Raw genomic sequence first — 15,351 nt, forward strand, 5'->3', positions numbered from 1 at the left:
GTCCGTTCGGATCATAGAAGTGGTTTTAGGCTGAGTTGGGAACAAGTCGGGGTTTTGGTTGTATGATTTTGGCTTGTTTTTTGCCTTCCCTCCCGGCTCCCAGCAGATGGCTCTCTTTCTCCAGTTTGTCCTTTAAGGGTGTTTGAAATGGATTTGTGCCCCAGTGGCCCTGGTCCGAGGGACCCCCCGGCGCCAGCCGGCTCTCGGGTGGTCCCTGGCGAAGCCCCGTTGCCTCGACCAGGCCGTTCCTTTCCGTTTTCGCTTCCCTGGGGGCGCTCCAGGTGCCTCTCCCGCTCCTTTCACCGACAAACTTTTTTTTTTTTTTTAAAAAGGACGCCTGCATGAGTCATTTAAGGTAACACAGGAGCAGCGTGTCCCGTGTTTGCTGCTGGATTCTTACCTCTCTGGTGTGAAATGCCGTGTGGAGGGCAGCTAGAAGTGTGGGGCAGTGGCAGGCAGGTGGGGTGAGACCCAGGGCGCACGGGGTCCAAGGACGCTTCCGACCGGGACCGGGACCGGGCGGCGCTCAGCATGCGCTCAGAACACAGCTGCTTTCCAAAGGAGTCCTCCGGCCACCCCGAGGGCCACGCAGGCGCCCAGCTTTGAGAGACGCTGGCTGAGGCACTGATGCTGCTTCTGTGAAATACGCCTGTCTGTTGCAGGGCTCCCTTACAAAAGAAAATCTCACTGAGCAGGCTTGTTACCGTTTGCTCTGCCATTGACCTAGAAACAAATGAACATAGCACTGCCCTTCTATCTGTCAGTAAGCCCACGGATGTGCCTTCAGGCGTGCAGGTGACTGCTGGAAAATGGAAAGACACCTAGACGCCCAGGAGGCTTAGGAGAACAAGTTAGGGGTGGCAGGCACTCCTCAACCTGGTCTCCCCATCCTGGGACGTGTGACCATGAAGGCTTCTCCCCTGGGGCCGCTGCAGACCTTTGAGTCAGGCTTCCCCAGCTGTAAGGGGATGCGGAAACCAGCCGATTTCTCATCCAATTTCTAATTCTGGTCTGTGCCTGGGCGTACAGTGTGTCTTTAGCAGACGGCCCTTCTCTTTGCAGAATCGAGCGGGTGATAGACAACAACACCACGGTGAAGATGGTGCCCATCAAGATCGTGCACTCGGAGAGCCAGCCCGAGAAGGAGAGCTGCCAGGGCCTGGCCCGCGTCCCGGAGCCACCTGTGCTGCCCAGCGGGCTCGAGCGGGACCAAATCAAGACGCTTAGCAGGTCCGAGCAGTCCTACTCCCGCTTCTGCCTGTACAGCCGCCAGGGCGCCGAGCCTCAGCCCCCTGGCGCCCCAGGGCCCACGGCCAAGGACAGCCGGGCCTCCCCGCCCACGCTCAGTTACGTGAAGGCCAAAGAGAGGACTGCCGAAGACCTCAAGTCGGAGGAGCTGGCCCGCGAGATCGCGGGCAAGGATAAGTCCCTGGCGGATATCCTGGACCCCAGTGTGAAGATCAGAACCACCATGGACCTTATGGAGGGCATCTTCCCCAAAGACGAGCACCTCTTGGAAGAAGCTCAGCAGCGGAGGAAGCTGCTCCCCAAAATCCCCTCTCCCAGAACCATGGAGGAGAAGTGAGTAGACGCTGCCCTGGGTTCTGCCCCCTGGCTGTGTGTGGTTCTGCCCAGTGCCTCTTAGGCTTACAAGGGCGAGGGAGTGTATCTGTTTGTCTGTTTTCATGACTGCTCTTTGGGGACAGATTTCCGTAAGTGCTTAGCGCTTTGGGGCTTTTTTGTCACCCTCCCGAAGTTAAAAGCCCATTCTGGGGGTGATGACGTCAGGTCCTGGCAAAGATGTGAAAATACACGTTGCCGGTGATGCCCACGGGGCTTTTTCTCCTAAGGCAGTGGTTCTCAGCCGGAGGCTGTTGTCTCCCGCCACGGGACGGTTGGCAATGTCGGCATACACTTTCGGTTGTCACCACTGGGAGAGGTGCCCCCGGCATCTAGTGGGTGGAGACCAGGGACGCTGCTCGCTGTTCTACAGTGCACGGGACGGCCCCCATCAAGAATGGCCCGGCCCCAAATGTCACTAGTACTGAAGTTGAGAAACTTGTCACAAGAGGAGTGAAAGTTGAGACTACTTAGGATATGTGTTTATGAAAGAGGCTTTCTGTTGTGACTTATTTAACTGAGGGAGTGAATTGGCTGTAGTAGGTTTTGTAAAGAGCGCTTTCCAGCCCCTGTTCTTTTGTCACCTGCCCACAAAGGTGAATCTGCTTACATCTCTCCTGTTGCTGTACATGGTCTCTGTAAGCATCGTTGATTGACAGTAGGCGGGAGTACCAGTGCTGGGCAGACAGGAAGTCAGGCAAGAGGCAGCAAATGTGGCTGCTGGTAGAAAGGTGCCCGGTGAACTTGGGGCCTGTGGCCACGCCTACAGGTAGCGGCAGACATCTCCCCACAGACCTCAGGCTCCCGGCGGATACCATCTGCACTCTCCTACCTCCGGGGAGGGGCTTTGAGTACCATTTGGCAGGGTGTTTTAGTTCTGACCTCACAACCTACTCTTTCCCCACTTTTGCCGTCTCATCCCTCTAGCTGGTGCCTTTTCGTTAGCACCACCGTTTGCCGGTCCCGGCCCAGGCGGTGGGACTCACGGGCACGTCTGTGTGTACGATCAGAGCTAACGGGTGTTCTGGCGTTTTGTTACCCAGGAAGGAGGAGCCGAGTGTGCCGGCGGCCGTGTCCCTGGCCACCACCTCCACCTACTACAGCACGTCGGCCCCCAAGGCGGAGCTGCTGATTAAGATGAAGGACCTGCGGGGGCAGCAGGAGCCCGAAGAGGATGCAGGGAGTGACCCGGACCACGACCTGTCGGTGAAGAAGGTAGGGAAGCTGGAATTCCAAATGAGCACGCGCTGGCTGGCGGGCAGGCAGGGGGGCGGCGCGCGGCTCCACCCCGACCCTGGGCCCCGCGCCGAGGGCCATTTGTGTTGGGCTTCGATGTGGGACGCTGACATTTGGGCCTGTGTATTAAGCCCTTTGTGGGGGAGTCTTCTGTTCTAAACTTGGGCCTCTCTGCCAGGGTCTCTTTGCCATGTCTTTGTAATGAGATCCAGTGTCAAATTAGCTAGGTGGCCACCAGTCTCTCTCATTTTAAGGTCAACTGATATGTCTCTTCTACCGCAGTTAAATCCAGAGGACTTAACTGTATGACTTTCCGCAAGGGACATGTCCTCTTTGACTATCAGTTTCAAATATCTGTAATCCGATGATGTTAAATTCAACAGTGTATTGTGAAGTGCGTTGTTAACCAAAAAGCATCATTTGTTCAACTCCAAAAACTCACCCAGGCACTTGGGGGTACAGCAGTAGACAAAACAGACTAGAGTCCTTATTTCCCTGAAGGCACTTGTGTGCTCACAGAAGAGATGGACAGCCAACATAAAAAACAAATATAAAAAAACAAACAGGGCCCCGTGGGCCAAACCCTGCCCCCCACCTGCTTTTGTAAATAAAGTTTTATTGCAACACGGCCACATTCATTCATTTACATATGGTCTCTGGTAGCTTTCACGCTACACCAGCAGTGTTGAGTAGTTGCAACAGTGGCTGTGTGGCCCCTTAAGTCTAAAATATTTACTGTTTGGCCGTTCATAGAAAAAGTTTGCCAACCCTTAATGTAATAGGTCGGGTGGTCAGAAAACTAAAACAGCGTGAAGGAATAGAGAGAGGTAAAGGAGTAGGATTGTAGAGAAGGCTCTGGTGAGCTGACGATGAACAGAGGCCTGGAGTGATGTGAGGGAATGTCTGGTTGATCTGGGGAGGGGCGGGGGGAGTGGGGTTTGGGCAGCAAGTGCAAAGGCCCTGGGGTGGGAGTTTTGTGACACGTTGGGGAAGCAGCAGAGGCCAATGGCTGGAGCTGTGTGGACAAGGAAGGGGGAGGATTAGAGAGGAGGTCAGAGGTGAAATAGCGTGTAACCATGAGGTCATGGTAGGGACAAAATTATTGCTATCAGCGCCAATGTCTTCACTCCTGTAGGAGCTTCAAATCTTCATGGCATGTCAGCGGGCCAGACTTGTGACATCTAGGTGTGATTACCTGTTTTTTATAGGAAGGACTTAGCATAAAGGGAGAAAGGAATTGCCCAAGGCAGTTAGTTTCAGAGGATAGCATGTGCTGTTTATTCCAGGGGCTTTGAGCATGCATAGTCAGCACCAGGAGAAGAAAAGGAGGGAACCAGCATTTGGTAAATTTTTCCATACACTTAGCATCTTGGAAGGGGCTTTCATAAAAAATACTGATTTATTATTTTTTTTGACAAGACCCTTGCAAAGGATAATGTTTAATACCTCCTCGTATTGTTAGTTGTTAAAAAATGCCATTGATTGGTCTCAAATATGATAGACAAACCCATTCCAGAAGAAATACCCTGACCCTTGTGTAAAAGAAAATGACTTTCAATTTAGGAAGTGATAGCCTTTTTTTAATTCAAAAAGGAAATGAAAAATAAAAGAGTTTTGGTCCTGGGATTTTAGAGGCCCTGTGTCTGGCACAGGGTACCATTTGCTTTCTTCTGGTTGTGTTTTCCACGTTCTTAAAAATAATGAATTAAAAAAGAAAGTGTTATTCTCATAAACCTAGAAAAAATATCCAGTTTGGACAGTTTTAATTCCGTTCCCACCCTAGATGCAAAGAACTTATGTTCTTTACAGTATGCCTTTGTTTCTCGTGATGTACTGAATTTGGGAAGCAGCAGCAGCCTTGGTACCGCTCCCTTCATCTGCCTGGTGCCTCTTCCGATTTCTTTGGGGGCACGAGATGCCGGGCACTGCCTCCCCGTAGATGGTGGCTTTGGGATTGAGATGAGTCACTGTGAGCTTGCCCCCTGCCCACCACCCCACCAGGATTAAATTCGTAAGCCAACTGACGTTTTTAGTTCAATAAGCGCATGTCAGGCAATTTCACCCCAAGCAGGAAGTGCTTTAAATGGCAGTTCTCTGTGGTGTTACTGACCCAGTAGTCCTGCTTTTCTGCTTGATTTGGCCTACCGGCTGCGCTGCCTCTGCTCCCTTTCCAGTGCCCTCATATCTCCGGTGTCACGCGCTTACAAAGCGTGCAGGGGACGAGGAGAAGGGAGGGCCGTGCAGGTGCGCTTGGGAGGACTTGATGGCTCACTTGATGATAGGAAGACAGCAAGACCCCTGAAGCCCCATGCACCAGACATTCCCAGGGGGACCTCGGCTGTCGTGATCAGAGTCACTGGTGGTCACAGAGCCCAAGTGCCACAGCAGGTGATCCTCTATTTTAGGAGAAGACAGGACAGAGGCAAGAGAACAGAAGCCCCTGCGCAGGGAGGTGGTAAGGGAGTCCCGGGGCCAGTGGAATTATTAACCTAGGAGGGCTACATACGTGGTGATCCCTGGGGCAGCTCAGGCAGACTCTGCTCAGAAACGGCCCTGGTCGAGTGATGGAGATGCTTCAGGAGAACCAAAGACAGCTGATGGGTTGAGTCTGGAACCTCTGAGGGTTAGGGCTTTTCCCTGGAACCAAGAGGTGGGTGCGAGGCCCAGAGAGAAAAGACCTTGTTTCCCCCATGGTACGGGACAAAAGCAGGGCGTCTGGGGCTGAAACGGGGGCCCATCCCAACAGAGGGGAGAGGCAGCAGTGCACCTGCTGAGACTGGGGGCCAGCTTCAGCCGTGACAGACTCTAACCCGAGGCCTCCCGGAACTCCACGTGCCGTCCACAGGCAGACAGGCTTGCCGCCGGTGCCCTCAGTACTGCCGATAGCCACTGATTTGTGTGCTACCCTGGGCCAGGCCTCATTCCAACTCTCTCAAAGCCTATGTCTCTACTTCATATAATGGCCCTTTAAGGAAGACGGGAAAGTGTTTCTAATAAACATCTATGCAAGACATAGAAAGGAATTTGGACTCCTTCCGGAGTGCCCAGTTTCAGGTTAGCCCAGCTGATACTGTAGGTGTTGAAGGCACCTCTTCATGCATCAGCATGAAATCTTCATTACGGTAACTGCTGAAGAAGGATGAAACTGGAAAGTTACCAGTAGCACTGGCTAGGGCTCCTCATCCATCCACAGTCGTCAAAATCACTTGAATCGTTCATTCACGTTAGGAGTGGCGCCAGGCAAGAACTGGGAAAGTCCTCCATTCCCGCAGTGTATTGTGTGCTTTTCCCTCAAGTAATGAATATCTAAAATACGGCCACCTTGGGACTTCCCTGGAGGTCCAGCGGTTGGGACTCTGTGCTTCCACTGCAGGGGGTTTGGGGAACTAGGATCCCATGTGCCGTGTGTGCGGCCAAAAAAATAAATAAATACAAATAAAACAGGGCCACCTTCTCAGCTGTGGGATGTGGGATTCGAACTTGACTTAAACCATCTCTCAGATGGGTAGGTAAATAGACACACAGAGACAGAAGTGTGAACACACACACAGACTCACAGTCTGAGAGAAAACATCAAAGAAATCTAGACAGGGTTTTCAATTACCAAGGGAAGAAAATGTCTTGACATCCTGAGCTGGAAAAGCCAAAAGCAATTTATAAATTCCATGTGGTCTTTCTTAGGAGAAAAACCATGATTAATCAGGAGGGTGGCGGTCCTTTAAAACTGCTTACCATTGTAATCTGCCGGATCTCCAGACATAGTGATAAGCCCAAGGCAGGTTGAACCAAGCAGAGGCAGTGCCCTGACTACAGCTCATGCCTTTCTAATTTGTGGCCTTGTTTTGGTACATAAACGCCGGATGGAGACCCTCTTTCGAAGCATCGTGCTGAGACACAGATAACCCGTATGAGGCATACGAAGTGTAGGGTGCCTTCAGTGCTTCGGTGGGTCTCCCGAGGTGGTTTGATTTTTTTTTTTTCTCCTGCCCAAATAGTCCCTGGGTTGGGGCAGTGTCTAGCCAACAGCAGTGGTGAACTCGGAGCAGCTTCTCGTGCACACTTGCAGTCTTGCTGGTAGCGGCTGTGGACAGGCGCTGACCGCATGCCAAGCAGCGGGCTGAGCATCCGGGGATTTCACCCATCTTCACGTCAGCCCTGGAGGTCGGGGCAACTGCTCCCTGCTCAGCTCTGGACACCATCCTGGAGGGTTTCACGAGACTGAGGCTTCTCTCTGCTGAGCCCGGCGGACTCCGTCTGGGGTCAGAGTTTGGAAACTGCCCCAGGAGTGAGGGGTGGACGGCACGGACCATTTTCACGGGTCCGTTGTACACAAAATAGTGTTGCTGACTATTGAGCAACAGACCGAGCTTCAAAATCCTAATCAGACTTAACATTCCAACTAATTGTTTAATCCTCATTTTGGTGCGGGCAGCGGAGCACTGCTTCCGTTTTCATCACTCCAGCCTCGGGCCAGCACAGGGATGCGTTGGCCTCTTAAACCCCACGTAACCTGCCGTGTCCGTCGACACAAGGTTGGCGGAGTCGTGCAGGGCAGGTGGCAGCAGGGTTCCGAAAAGGACAACGGGTGACTTTGCTCCTCACCGTTGGCCCTTCACCGTTCACTGTGTCAGGGCAGGCCACCTGTTGCATCCGCCATGGGTGGGTTTAACAGCAGCAGGACATCCGTAGTCATAGGAAAAGGGTTTTTCTGGGGAAGGCTTACCTGCTGGACTCCTTTTGAGCTGTCGTTTTAATTTTTCTCAAATGTGATGACCAAGGAGACAGATAATCTGCTTTGTCTGCCCCTCAACTCGGACCATATGGTGCCGCTTCACTTCAGGATGGTGACCGATTAAAAGGTCTTGTACATGTCATTTTTGCTCTCTAAAAATCCATCATTTAAAGAGCTGGCAGGAGGGGCGAACGGGGAGCTCGTATTGAATGGTCAGAGTTTCTGTCTCAGAGGATGGAGAGGATGTGGAGATGGGTGGTTGTGCTAGCTGCACAGCGCCGTGCATGTGCTTAATGCCACAACAGCACAGGAGAAAAGAGGCGGGACGGTAAGTGTTGCAGCATGTATATTTCACCACGTTTAAAGAAGTCATTTATTTACATTTTGGTCAAATGGAGATCAGTACTTTACTATTCTGAAAGGCTTTCCTAAGTTCGTTGACATCCTTCATTTGTCTTAATTTTTATTGCTAATTCTACATGGAAGACACTTTTTAATCATGGAGTTCAGTACCAGACGTTCAGTACCAGACTCAATAACTTCTGTGCGTGTAAGTCTTCAAACTGGGAACTTCCAAAGAAGGAAGCACAGGGAATTCCCCGGCGGTCCAGTGGTGAGGACTGTGCACTCTCACTGCTGAGGGCCTGGGTTCGATCCCTGGTCGGGGAACTAAGATCCCACAAGCTGCACAGCGCGGCCAGAAAAAAAACCCAAAAAAAAAACCAAGGAAGCACAGAGGCCAGAAGAATCCTTGCAAAGATACAGGCTGAAACAAGGTTTACCGTGAGTAGCCCCAAGGGTCCCACTCCTGCATAGTCTGATACGACAGTCACAGGATGAGAATAGGTTTGTTGTGTTTTCATTTCTAAATCAAACGGCAATGATTTAACGGGGAGGCCTTATCCTTCCCCTAGTCTTAAACATCCCCAGTTAGTTAATTATATTTATTTTTGGCTGCGTTGGGTCTTTGTTGCTGCGCGCGGGCTTTCTCTAGTTGCGGCGAGTGGGGGCTGCTCTTCGTCGCGGTGCGTGGGCTTCTCATTGCGGTGGCTTCTCTTGTTGAGCACGGGCTCTAGGCGCGCGGGCTTCAGTAGTTGTGGCACGTGGGCTCAGTAGTTGTGGCGCACGGGCTTAGTTGCTCCGCAGCATGCGGGCTCTTCCCGGACCAGGGCTCGAACCCGTGTCCCCTGCATTGGTAGGCGGATTCCCAACCACTGCGCCACCAGGGCAGTCCCCCCTGTTATTTACTGTTGCAAAACAAGCTGCCGTCCGGCTGAGCTGAGTCGCCCGCAGATCCGGGCTGTGTGAGGGGGTGCCGCCAGGCGGCCCTGACCGCATCCCCTGCTCTGTGCCCACAGCAGGAGCTCATCGAGAGCATCGGTCGCAAGCTGCAGGTGCTGCGGCAGGCGCGGCAGAGCCTGCGGGAGGACATGCAGGCCAACAGCGCGCTGGGGGACGAGGTGGAGGCCCTGGCCAAGGCCGTCTGCAAGCCCAACGAGTTCGACAAGTTCCGCATGTTCATCGGGGACCTGGACAAGGTGGTGAACCTCCTGCTGTCGCTGTCTGGCCGCCTGGCCCGCGTGGAAAACGCCCTCAACAATCTGGACGATGGCACTCCTCCCGGCGATCGGGTAACTATGGCCGAGGCTGACCTGGAAGGTGGGGCGGGGTGTGGCTTTCCCGTGGGGTGTGGAGCAAACCGCCCAGAAGCCTCGTTCGGCCGCTGCGGCCGCCTGTCTGCCTCGTAGCGCAAGATGCTGTCGAACGCCCAGGGCTCGCTCGCTCGCTCGCTCCCTCCTTGTAGCGGGGTGGGGGTGGGGGGGCCGCGGCGAGCGTCCGGGAGATTGGACATCTTCTCCTATAGTCCCACGATCGCTGCTAGTGTTGGTCTCTTCCTAGAACGTAGTCTCTGTTTGTAACCTCTCCCCACCGCCGGTAAGTGGGTAAGTGGAGCTCACCCACTGCCTGACGAGCCATCGGCACTCAGTGACAGTGGCGTTTGATGATGACTTTGTTGCTGTGACTTCACAAGAGGGCCGGCAGTGTCTAGAACGAGTCTAAGAGCTGCTCTGCTTTCCTGCTCCCTTCACAGCAGTGCAACTCGGGACATTTCTTAGTGGGTCTGCATTTCCGCTCTTTGTGCGTGCAAGACACCACCTACCTTACTGGCTTTACTACTTCATAGGTCACGTAGCAGTAGTACATCTAGTTTGCCGCTTTGCACGTAATAGGCCTTCAAAATGATCATCTTCATCATTAATAAGGCACCTTAACTTCTCTACAAGGGAAACAGAAAAGGCACCCCTCCCCCTGGACTCCAGGTGAGAGTGGTTTCAGGTTACACGGGAAGATCCTACAAAGCGCGTGGCTTTGAGACCATGATCTTTTGTGCTTAGCCAAGTCGTTAGTGACTATCATGGAAGAACGTATTGCATAAGGGTTGAAAAAGCATAAGGGTTGAAAAAGTAACTGGGGCTTTGGACCTCGATCCCCTAGGGCTACGTTTGCATTCCATTTTGCTGTTCTTGCCATCTTTGCCAAATTTATCTGAAAGGACTTAGGAAAATAACATGAATGGGAGAGACTTACTTGCATGTAATTGAAATATTAAACTCTCAAGTATCGATATAAAGGAAAAATAATAGTATTGTCTTTGCAGCTCAACTCATCTTTATCTCCCTTTGCTTGGAACTGACAAAGGCTTATTTAGAATTGGAGGAAGTAGAAGCAATCACACACTGGGGACCATGCCCGTGGTCCTCCTGGGGACCTGGCTGCATAGCTCTTACTGCATCCCTAGGGGGTCCGTGTTACGGAGAAGGAGCAGACAGGCTCTTTCCCCCTTGGCTGTGTGTGGTTGATGCAGCTTCACCTTCCTGGACCCAAAAGGAGTGTTCAGTCGCCACGTCCAGGTGCAGCACAGTGGGCTAGCCTCCAGTGTGGCCGGTGCTGGATGAAAATCTCCGTGTCAGGCAGCCAGGGCTTGGGAAAGCTGCAGTTTGCAGAGACAGGCATGCTAACGAGTGAAAAGACGTGGCCTCAGGCCATAGGAGGCTTCCGCTGTCTTTCCAGGTAGAAAAGGAGCACGTGGGCAGACGCAGACACGTGAATCCCTCCCTCCCATCAGCAGCTTCTAGTTGCCAGGGAGCCCAACTGATCTTAGTAGCCCGAACCGTGGTTCTAGAATCAGTTGAGGTCTGTTTCCCTCTTGGTTGGAATTAACTGGCTTTACCTTGCCTCTTTCCATGAAAATACATTCTGTCTTTGTTTCACAAGCACCTGAAGGTCAAGGTGTCCCCGGGAACAGGTGACCCCAAAAGGTTGTGCAGTCGGGGGCACTTCCCGGAAGCCTCCCCCCAGGAGCAGTTTCTGCTTTCAGCCGCCGTTTAATAGCAACTCATCTTTTCTGAGCTCTTTCTGCGGACCAGCGTTCTGCAGAGCACTCCCGCATCCTGGACGCTCACGCGCGGCCGTGGGTAAATGTCCAAGTTGCCAAGTGGCGGAATAAGGGGGCCCTGCCGGTGTCAGAAACTCGCACCGAGGACGGGGCATCCGTGGCATCTGCCAGCCGACACTTGAAGACATTGACCGCGTTCACCTCTCCCTCTCTCAGTTTTCATTCAAGTTGGAGAGGGCAGGGGAAGTGGGTGCGCGCCCTGTGGGCAGACGGCGATTGTGAGTGCTGCGTTCTGGAAATGGGGGTGTCTGTGTGACCCAGAGCAGGACCCTCGGAAGGAGCGAGGGCACCTCCCCAACAGGCGCCGTCTCTCCTCCCGCCCCGCCCCCGCACACGGCCTCTGCTACGGCTTTGCTCCCGGGCTGCTGCGACTTCTGCCGGGAGGGTTTAGCAGTCCTGCCCTGGAATCTCCGTAGAATCTGCTCCTTGTGTCCCCTGGGCCGCAGTACTGTCACGGAAAGGCCTCGGACACACACCGGCTGCCTAAGCCCTTTGCTCTTTCTGAGCGTCTCACAGTTCTGGAGCTTTTCGTGCCTGGATGGCTCCCGTGCTCCTCACGGCCTTTCACAGTGACAGGAGGAAGTGGAGGTGGCAGCGGCCCAGGAGCGCTAACGGGGGAGCTGGCGCTGGGGCCTCCGCTCTGCGAGGTGCCTCCTGCCCACGCCCCAGGTGCTTCTGTGCGGGTCCCTCCAGATCTCGGGTCCCTAACTCAGGTGGCGTCAGGGTCTCCACTGGACCAGCCCCCGGAGCTGCCAGGCGTTCTGGAGGCGTCAGCCGGACACCCCACCCCCCACCCCCCATAGCCTGGTCCCCAGCAGGCTCGTGTCTCTCTTGTCTCTCCAGCAATCCCTGCTCGAGAAGCAGCGGGTCCTGATCCAGCAGCACGAGGACGCCAAGGAGTTGAAGGAGAACCTGGACCGCCGGGAGGGCATCGTGTCCGACATCCTGGCCAGCTACCTCAGCCGGGACAGCCTGGCAGACTACGCGCACTTCGTGAGGATGAAGTCAGCCCTCATCATCGAGCAGCGCGAGCTGGAGGACAAGATCCACCTGGGCGAGGAGCAGCTCAAGTGCTTGCTGGACAGCCTTCCGCCCGAGAGAGGCAAGTGAGGGGCGTGCCCCCCCGACGCCTCCCTGGCGGGGGACAGCAGCCGGCCCTTCAGCTCCGGTCCCGAGGAGGCAAATGAAAACCCCAGCCTGTATTTACGTCCTGGAGAGAGAATCCCTCCCAGAACTGAATGGCCGTTAGAAAAGCAATAATCTCCGTGGGTGCGTTTGGGATGACTTATTTAATGTCTTAGTTTCCCTCTTGAATGCTGAGCAGAGTGGCTTCCCGTCAGCCCTTGCCTGGAAGCAACCCCACATGGCGCCCGGTTCCGGTGAACGGTGAGTTCCCGAGTACAGACTGGGCTCTGGTCCCAAGGGGCGCGCACGTGGTCCTTGCCAGCTCGGGTCTGCCCTTCCGTCTTCCCACGCTGCACCCCTTCCTCCGCTCAGGAGGGAATGAGCGTGCGTGTCGGGCAAAGCCTGGCGCACGACCTCTCCGGTGGGTCACTGGAGGTGGCGGCTGCCGGCTTCCCCTGTTGGTCCAGAAGTGTTGACCATTCATCGTGTCTGTCACATAAGGATGATCTCCAACCCAGCAAAAATCATGATGATGATGATACTTTAATAACACTCTACAAAGGTGAAGGGTTTTCCACGTGGTTAAAAACCAACTGTGAAAAGAAGAGCTTACATGTTGGGTTCACTCATTCTGAAATTGCCACTTAAATAGCGTTCGCACTTTAAAACATACACAAAGCGGACAGATGGTTTTAGGACTTCTCGGCTGACATCACGGTTCAAATGATATTTTCCTGCAAAGAGAAATTACTTGGCTAAAACCGTGTCCAGTAGTAACGTGCTTGCTAGGCGTTTTTTTCTTAAGGCCGATGAGATATTTCTTAACTTACTTTTTCCCCAGAACATTTATTTTGCGTGTGTATGATCCTTAATTATAATTGGCAACTTCTCTCTTTTTGCCTCTCTCAATTTGTTACCATGCCATAAGGGCCACATGCCGTTTAAGAACCGTTGCTCTGGTTTCTCAGAGGTCCCGGTGGACCACAGAACTCCTAGACCCGATCTTTTTCTGCCACGGAGTATACAGCTCCTGTACCCTTTTTTATTGGTTGAAATTGTGAGATTGTAAAGAGTCTATTCACTAAAGAAAACACTGTCAAGCTGTCATTTTCCAGTGGACAGATCACAGGCTAGGAGAAAATACTTGCAAATCATCTATGTGACAAACCATTTGTATCCAGAATGTATAAAAACTCTCAAACTTAACAGTAAGAAAACAAACAGTCCAATTAAAACGGGGGCAAAAGTCTTAAATAAATAGACACTTCACTGAAGAGGATATATGCATGGCAAGTAAGCACATGAGTCGATGTTCAGCCACCAATGGCATGGTTCTCACATACTTATTTTTAATCTGATCACTGTGGAGTGGTGTGTTTCGTCACAATGCTCATCTGATGAAATGTGTGGTTAATGGCGGGAGAAGCCCTAGGATAACTTCACGTTGAGGTGATATGCGGACTTTGGTTTGATCTGTGAGATCATTTTACTCCTCATTTCCTCTTACTGCTATAGAAGAAGTTTTCCAGCGGGGGTGGGGGGGTGGGGGCGGGGAGATGTCCCTTTGTCAGCAGTGGCCGCCACCTTACCAAACACAGACGCACACAAATGTCTTAAAGGACGCTAACGGGTCCACGCTCCGCCAGCCAGAGGGGAGACTGGACTCCCGGGCTGCTGCAGTGATCTCCGCACACCCGTAGAGGGCGCCGACCTGGCAGGCGTCAGTGATGCTGGCAATAAACACTCCTTTGGCAGCCCACCCACGCCAAAGGAGAAATGCCTTTTCAACGGTTTTTACTCTTATTCAATTAAGCTATTCCTGACTTGAAAACTCCCTCTTCTGCCAACGAAGTGTCCTTGCCACGTGGTGTGGGTCACTTGCTGTGAAAACGGATCACGTCAGGAAAGGTACAGCTGGCTGTCCATGGACCACCCCCCGCCCGCCGCCCCTGCTTCCTCCCTCTGGGAGACAACCACGGTGATTTCAGTGTGTTCTTAATTTTCACAAAGCTTTTACCTGTGATTCTTTCCCTTCAAATACAGTATTGTGATCATTTTGATGATATGTCTGTAAAATGTGAAAATAGAATTTGTGTCTGTATCCAGCTTTTTGGTGTCTTTTGAGAACTTTCTCTTCTACATAGCAATATATAGTGCTCTACTGTCCTTTTAACGAAGCACATAGAATCACAACATTCCCGTTTGCCTCTTAAATGTCTGGTTAGTGGGGACCCAAAGATTGCAGTAAGTCAATGTACATAACTTTGTATATAGTTATGTTATTGCATATAAAACCAATCCGGTGCTAATGTTTTGCCCTTGGCATTCTTCGGTGGTGGCTGATAGCTCACCCTCGGTCATAACTCAGCTGTGGAATGCTCTGTATAGCGACATTTCAGTCAGGGGCGTTGCCTGTGGCTTCTCTCCTGCAGTCCACTCTGGAAAATGCGTACAGATTTCACGCTCAATACTTTCACTTATGTCTCAACAGATCATTCTGCTTGACATTCACAAAATAAATGGTGTCTTTCAGTGAACCGAGCCTGTCTTTGATTTACATCTTTTTTTTTTTTAAGAATTGGAATAGCCTTACCATATATCAGATTCTTCAACCATTGATAAATTGTGGGATTAATTCTATGTATGTATGTATGTGACTATTTCTGCCAGTCTAGTAAAGGCCAATCAATTTGCAGTCAGGAAAATATCACAGACACAGGCCATATAACTCAGCACCTGCCACAGCAATGCTGCATAACAGCCACTATAAAATCTCAGCAGGGTCCAGTGAGACGTATTCCGTTAGCTCATGAGTTTGTAGATCAGGCTCTGCTCCACATGCCTGTCAGTCATCTTCCTCCCGGGACCAGGAGTTTGGCCTGGGCAGGTCAGTGGCAGATGCGTAAGAGGACAAGCCCAGCCCCAGCCGTGCTTTCCTTGTCTCTGGTCAGAGTGCAGCTGGTAACCTTCCACTGCAAGTCCCACAGCCAAACCCACAGTCAGAGGGTGTGGCATGTGCTCTACCCCGTTAGTGGAAGGAACCGTAAGTCACGTGGCAGAGTGTGGCTACAGGGAGGTGTGAAGAATTGGGGCCATTGATGGACCACACCTCCCACACCAGGGTCTGATACGGAATAGCACTAAATCATCCAGAACCCGAAGCCAAGTTCCTGGAGCAAAG

General features: G+C 52.4%; 1 protein-coding gene across 6 annotated transcripts in view; it reads left to right on the forward strand.

Moving 5' to 3' along the window:
• Positions 1 to 14,707, forward strand: part of SHROOM2 (shroom family member 2) — a gene marked incomplete at its 5' end in the record, with an annotated part of 140,343 nt that extends 125,636 nt beyond the window's left edge. For 5 of the 6 annotated variants that reach the window (XM_082446212.1, XM_082446214.1, XM_082446215.1 and 2 more), the window contains 4 exons: positions 1,063 to 1,581; positions 2,664 to 2,835; positions 8,947 to 9,219; positions 11,889 to 14,707. In XM_082446212.1, the coding sequence (XP_082302338.1) occupies positions 1,063 to 1,581; positions 2,664 to 2,835; positions 8,947 to 9,219; positions 11,889 to 12,155 (1,231 nt within the window). In that variant the 3' untranslated portion in view covers positions 12,156 to 14,707. The remainder of the gene's footprint in view (positions 1 to 1,062; positions 1,582 to 2,663; positions 2,836 to 8,946; positions 9,220 to 11,888) is intronic. The other variant, XM_082446213.1, reaches the window with a different exon arrangement.
• Positions 14,708 to 15,351: the final 644 nt, after the last annotated feature.

Source organism: Balaenoptera physalus (genome assembly GCF_965194825.1).
Source record: "Balaenoptera physalus genome assembly, chromosome: X".
In the NCBI taxonomy this organism is placed as follows: Eukaryota; Metazoa; Chordata; class Mammalia; order Artiodactyla; family Balaenopteridae; genus Balaenoptera; species Balaenoptera physalus.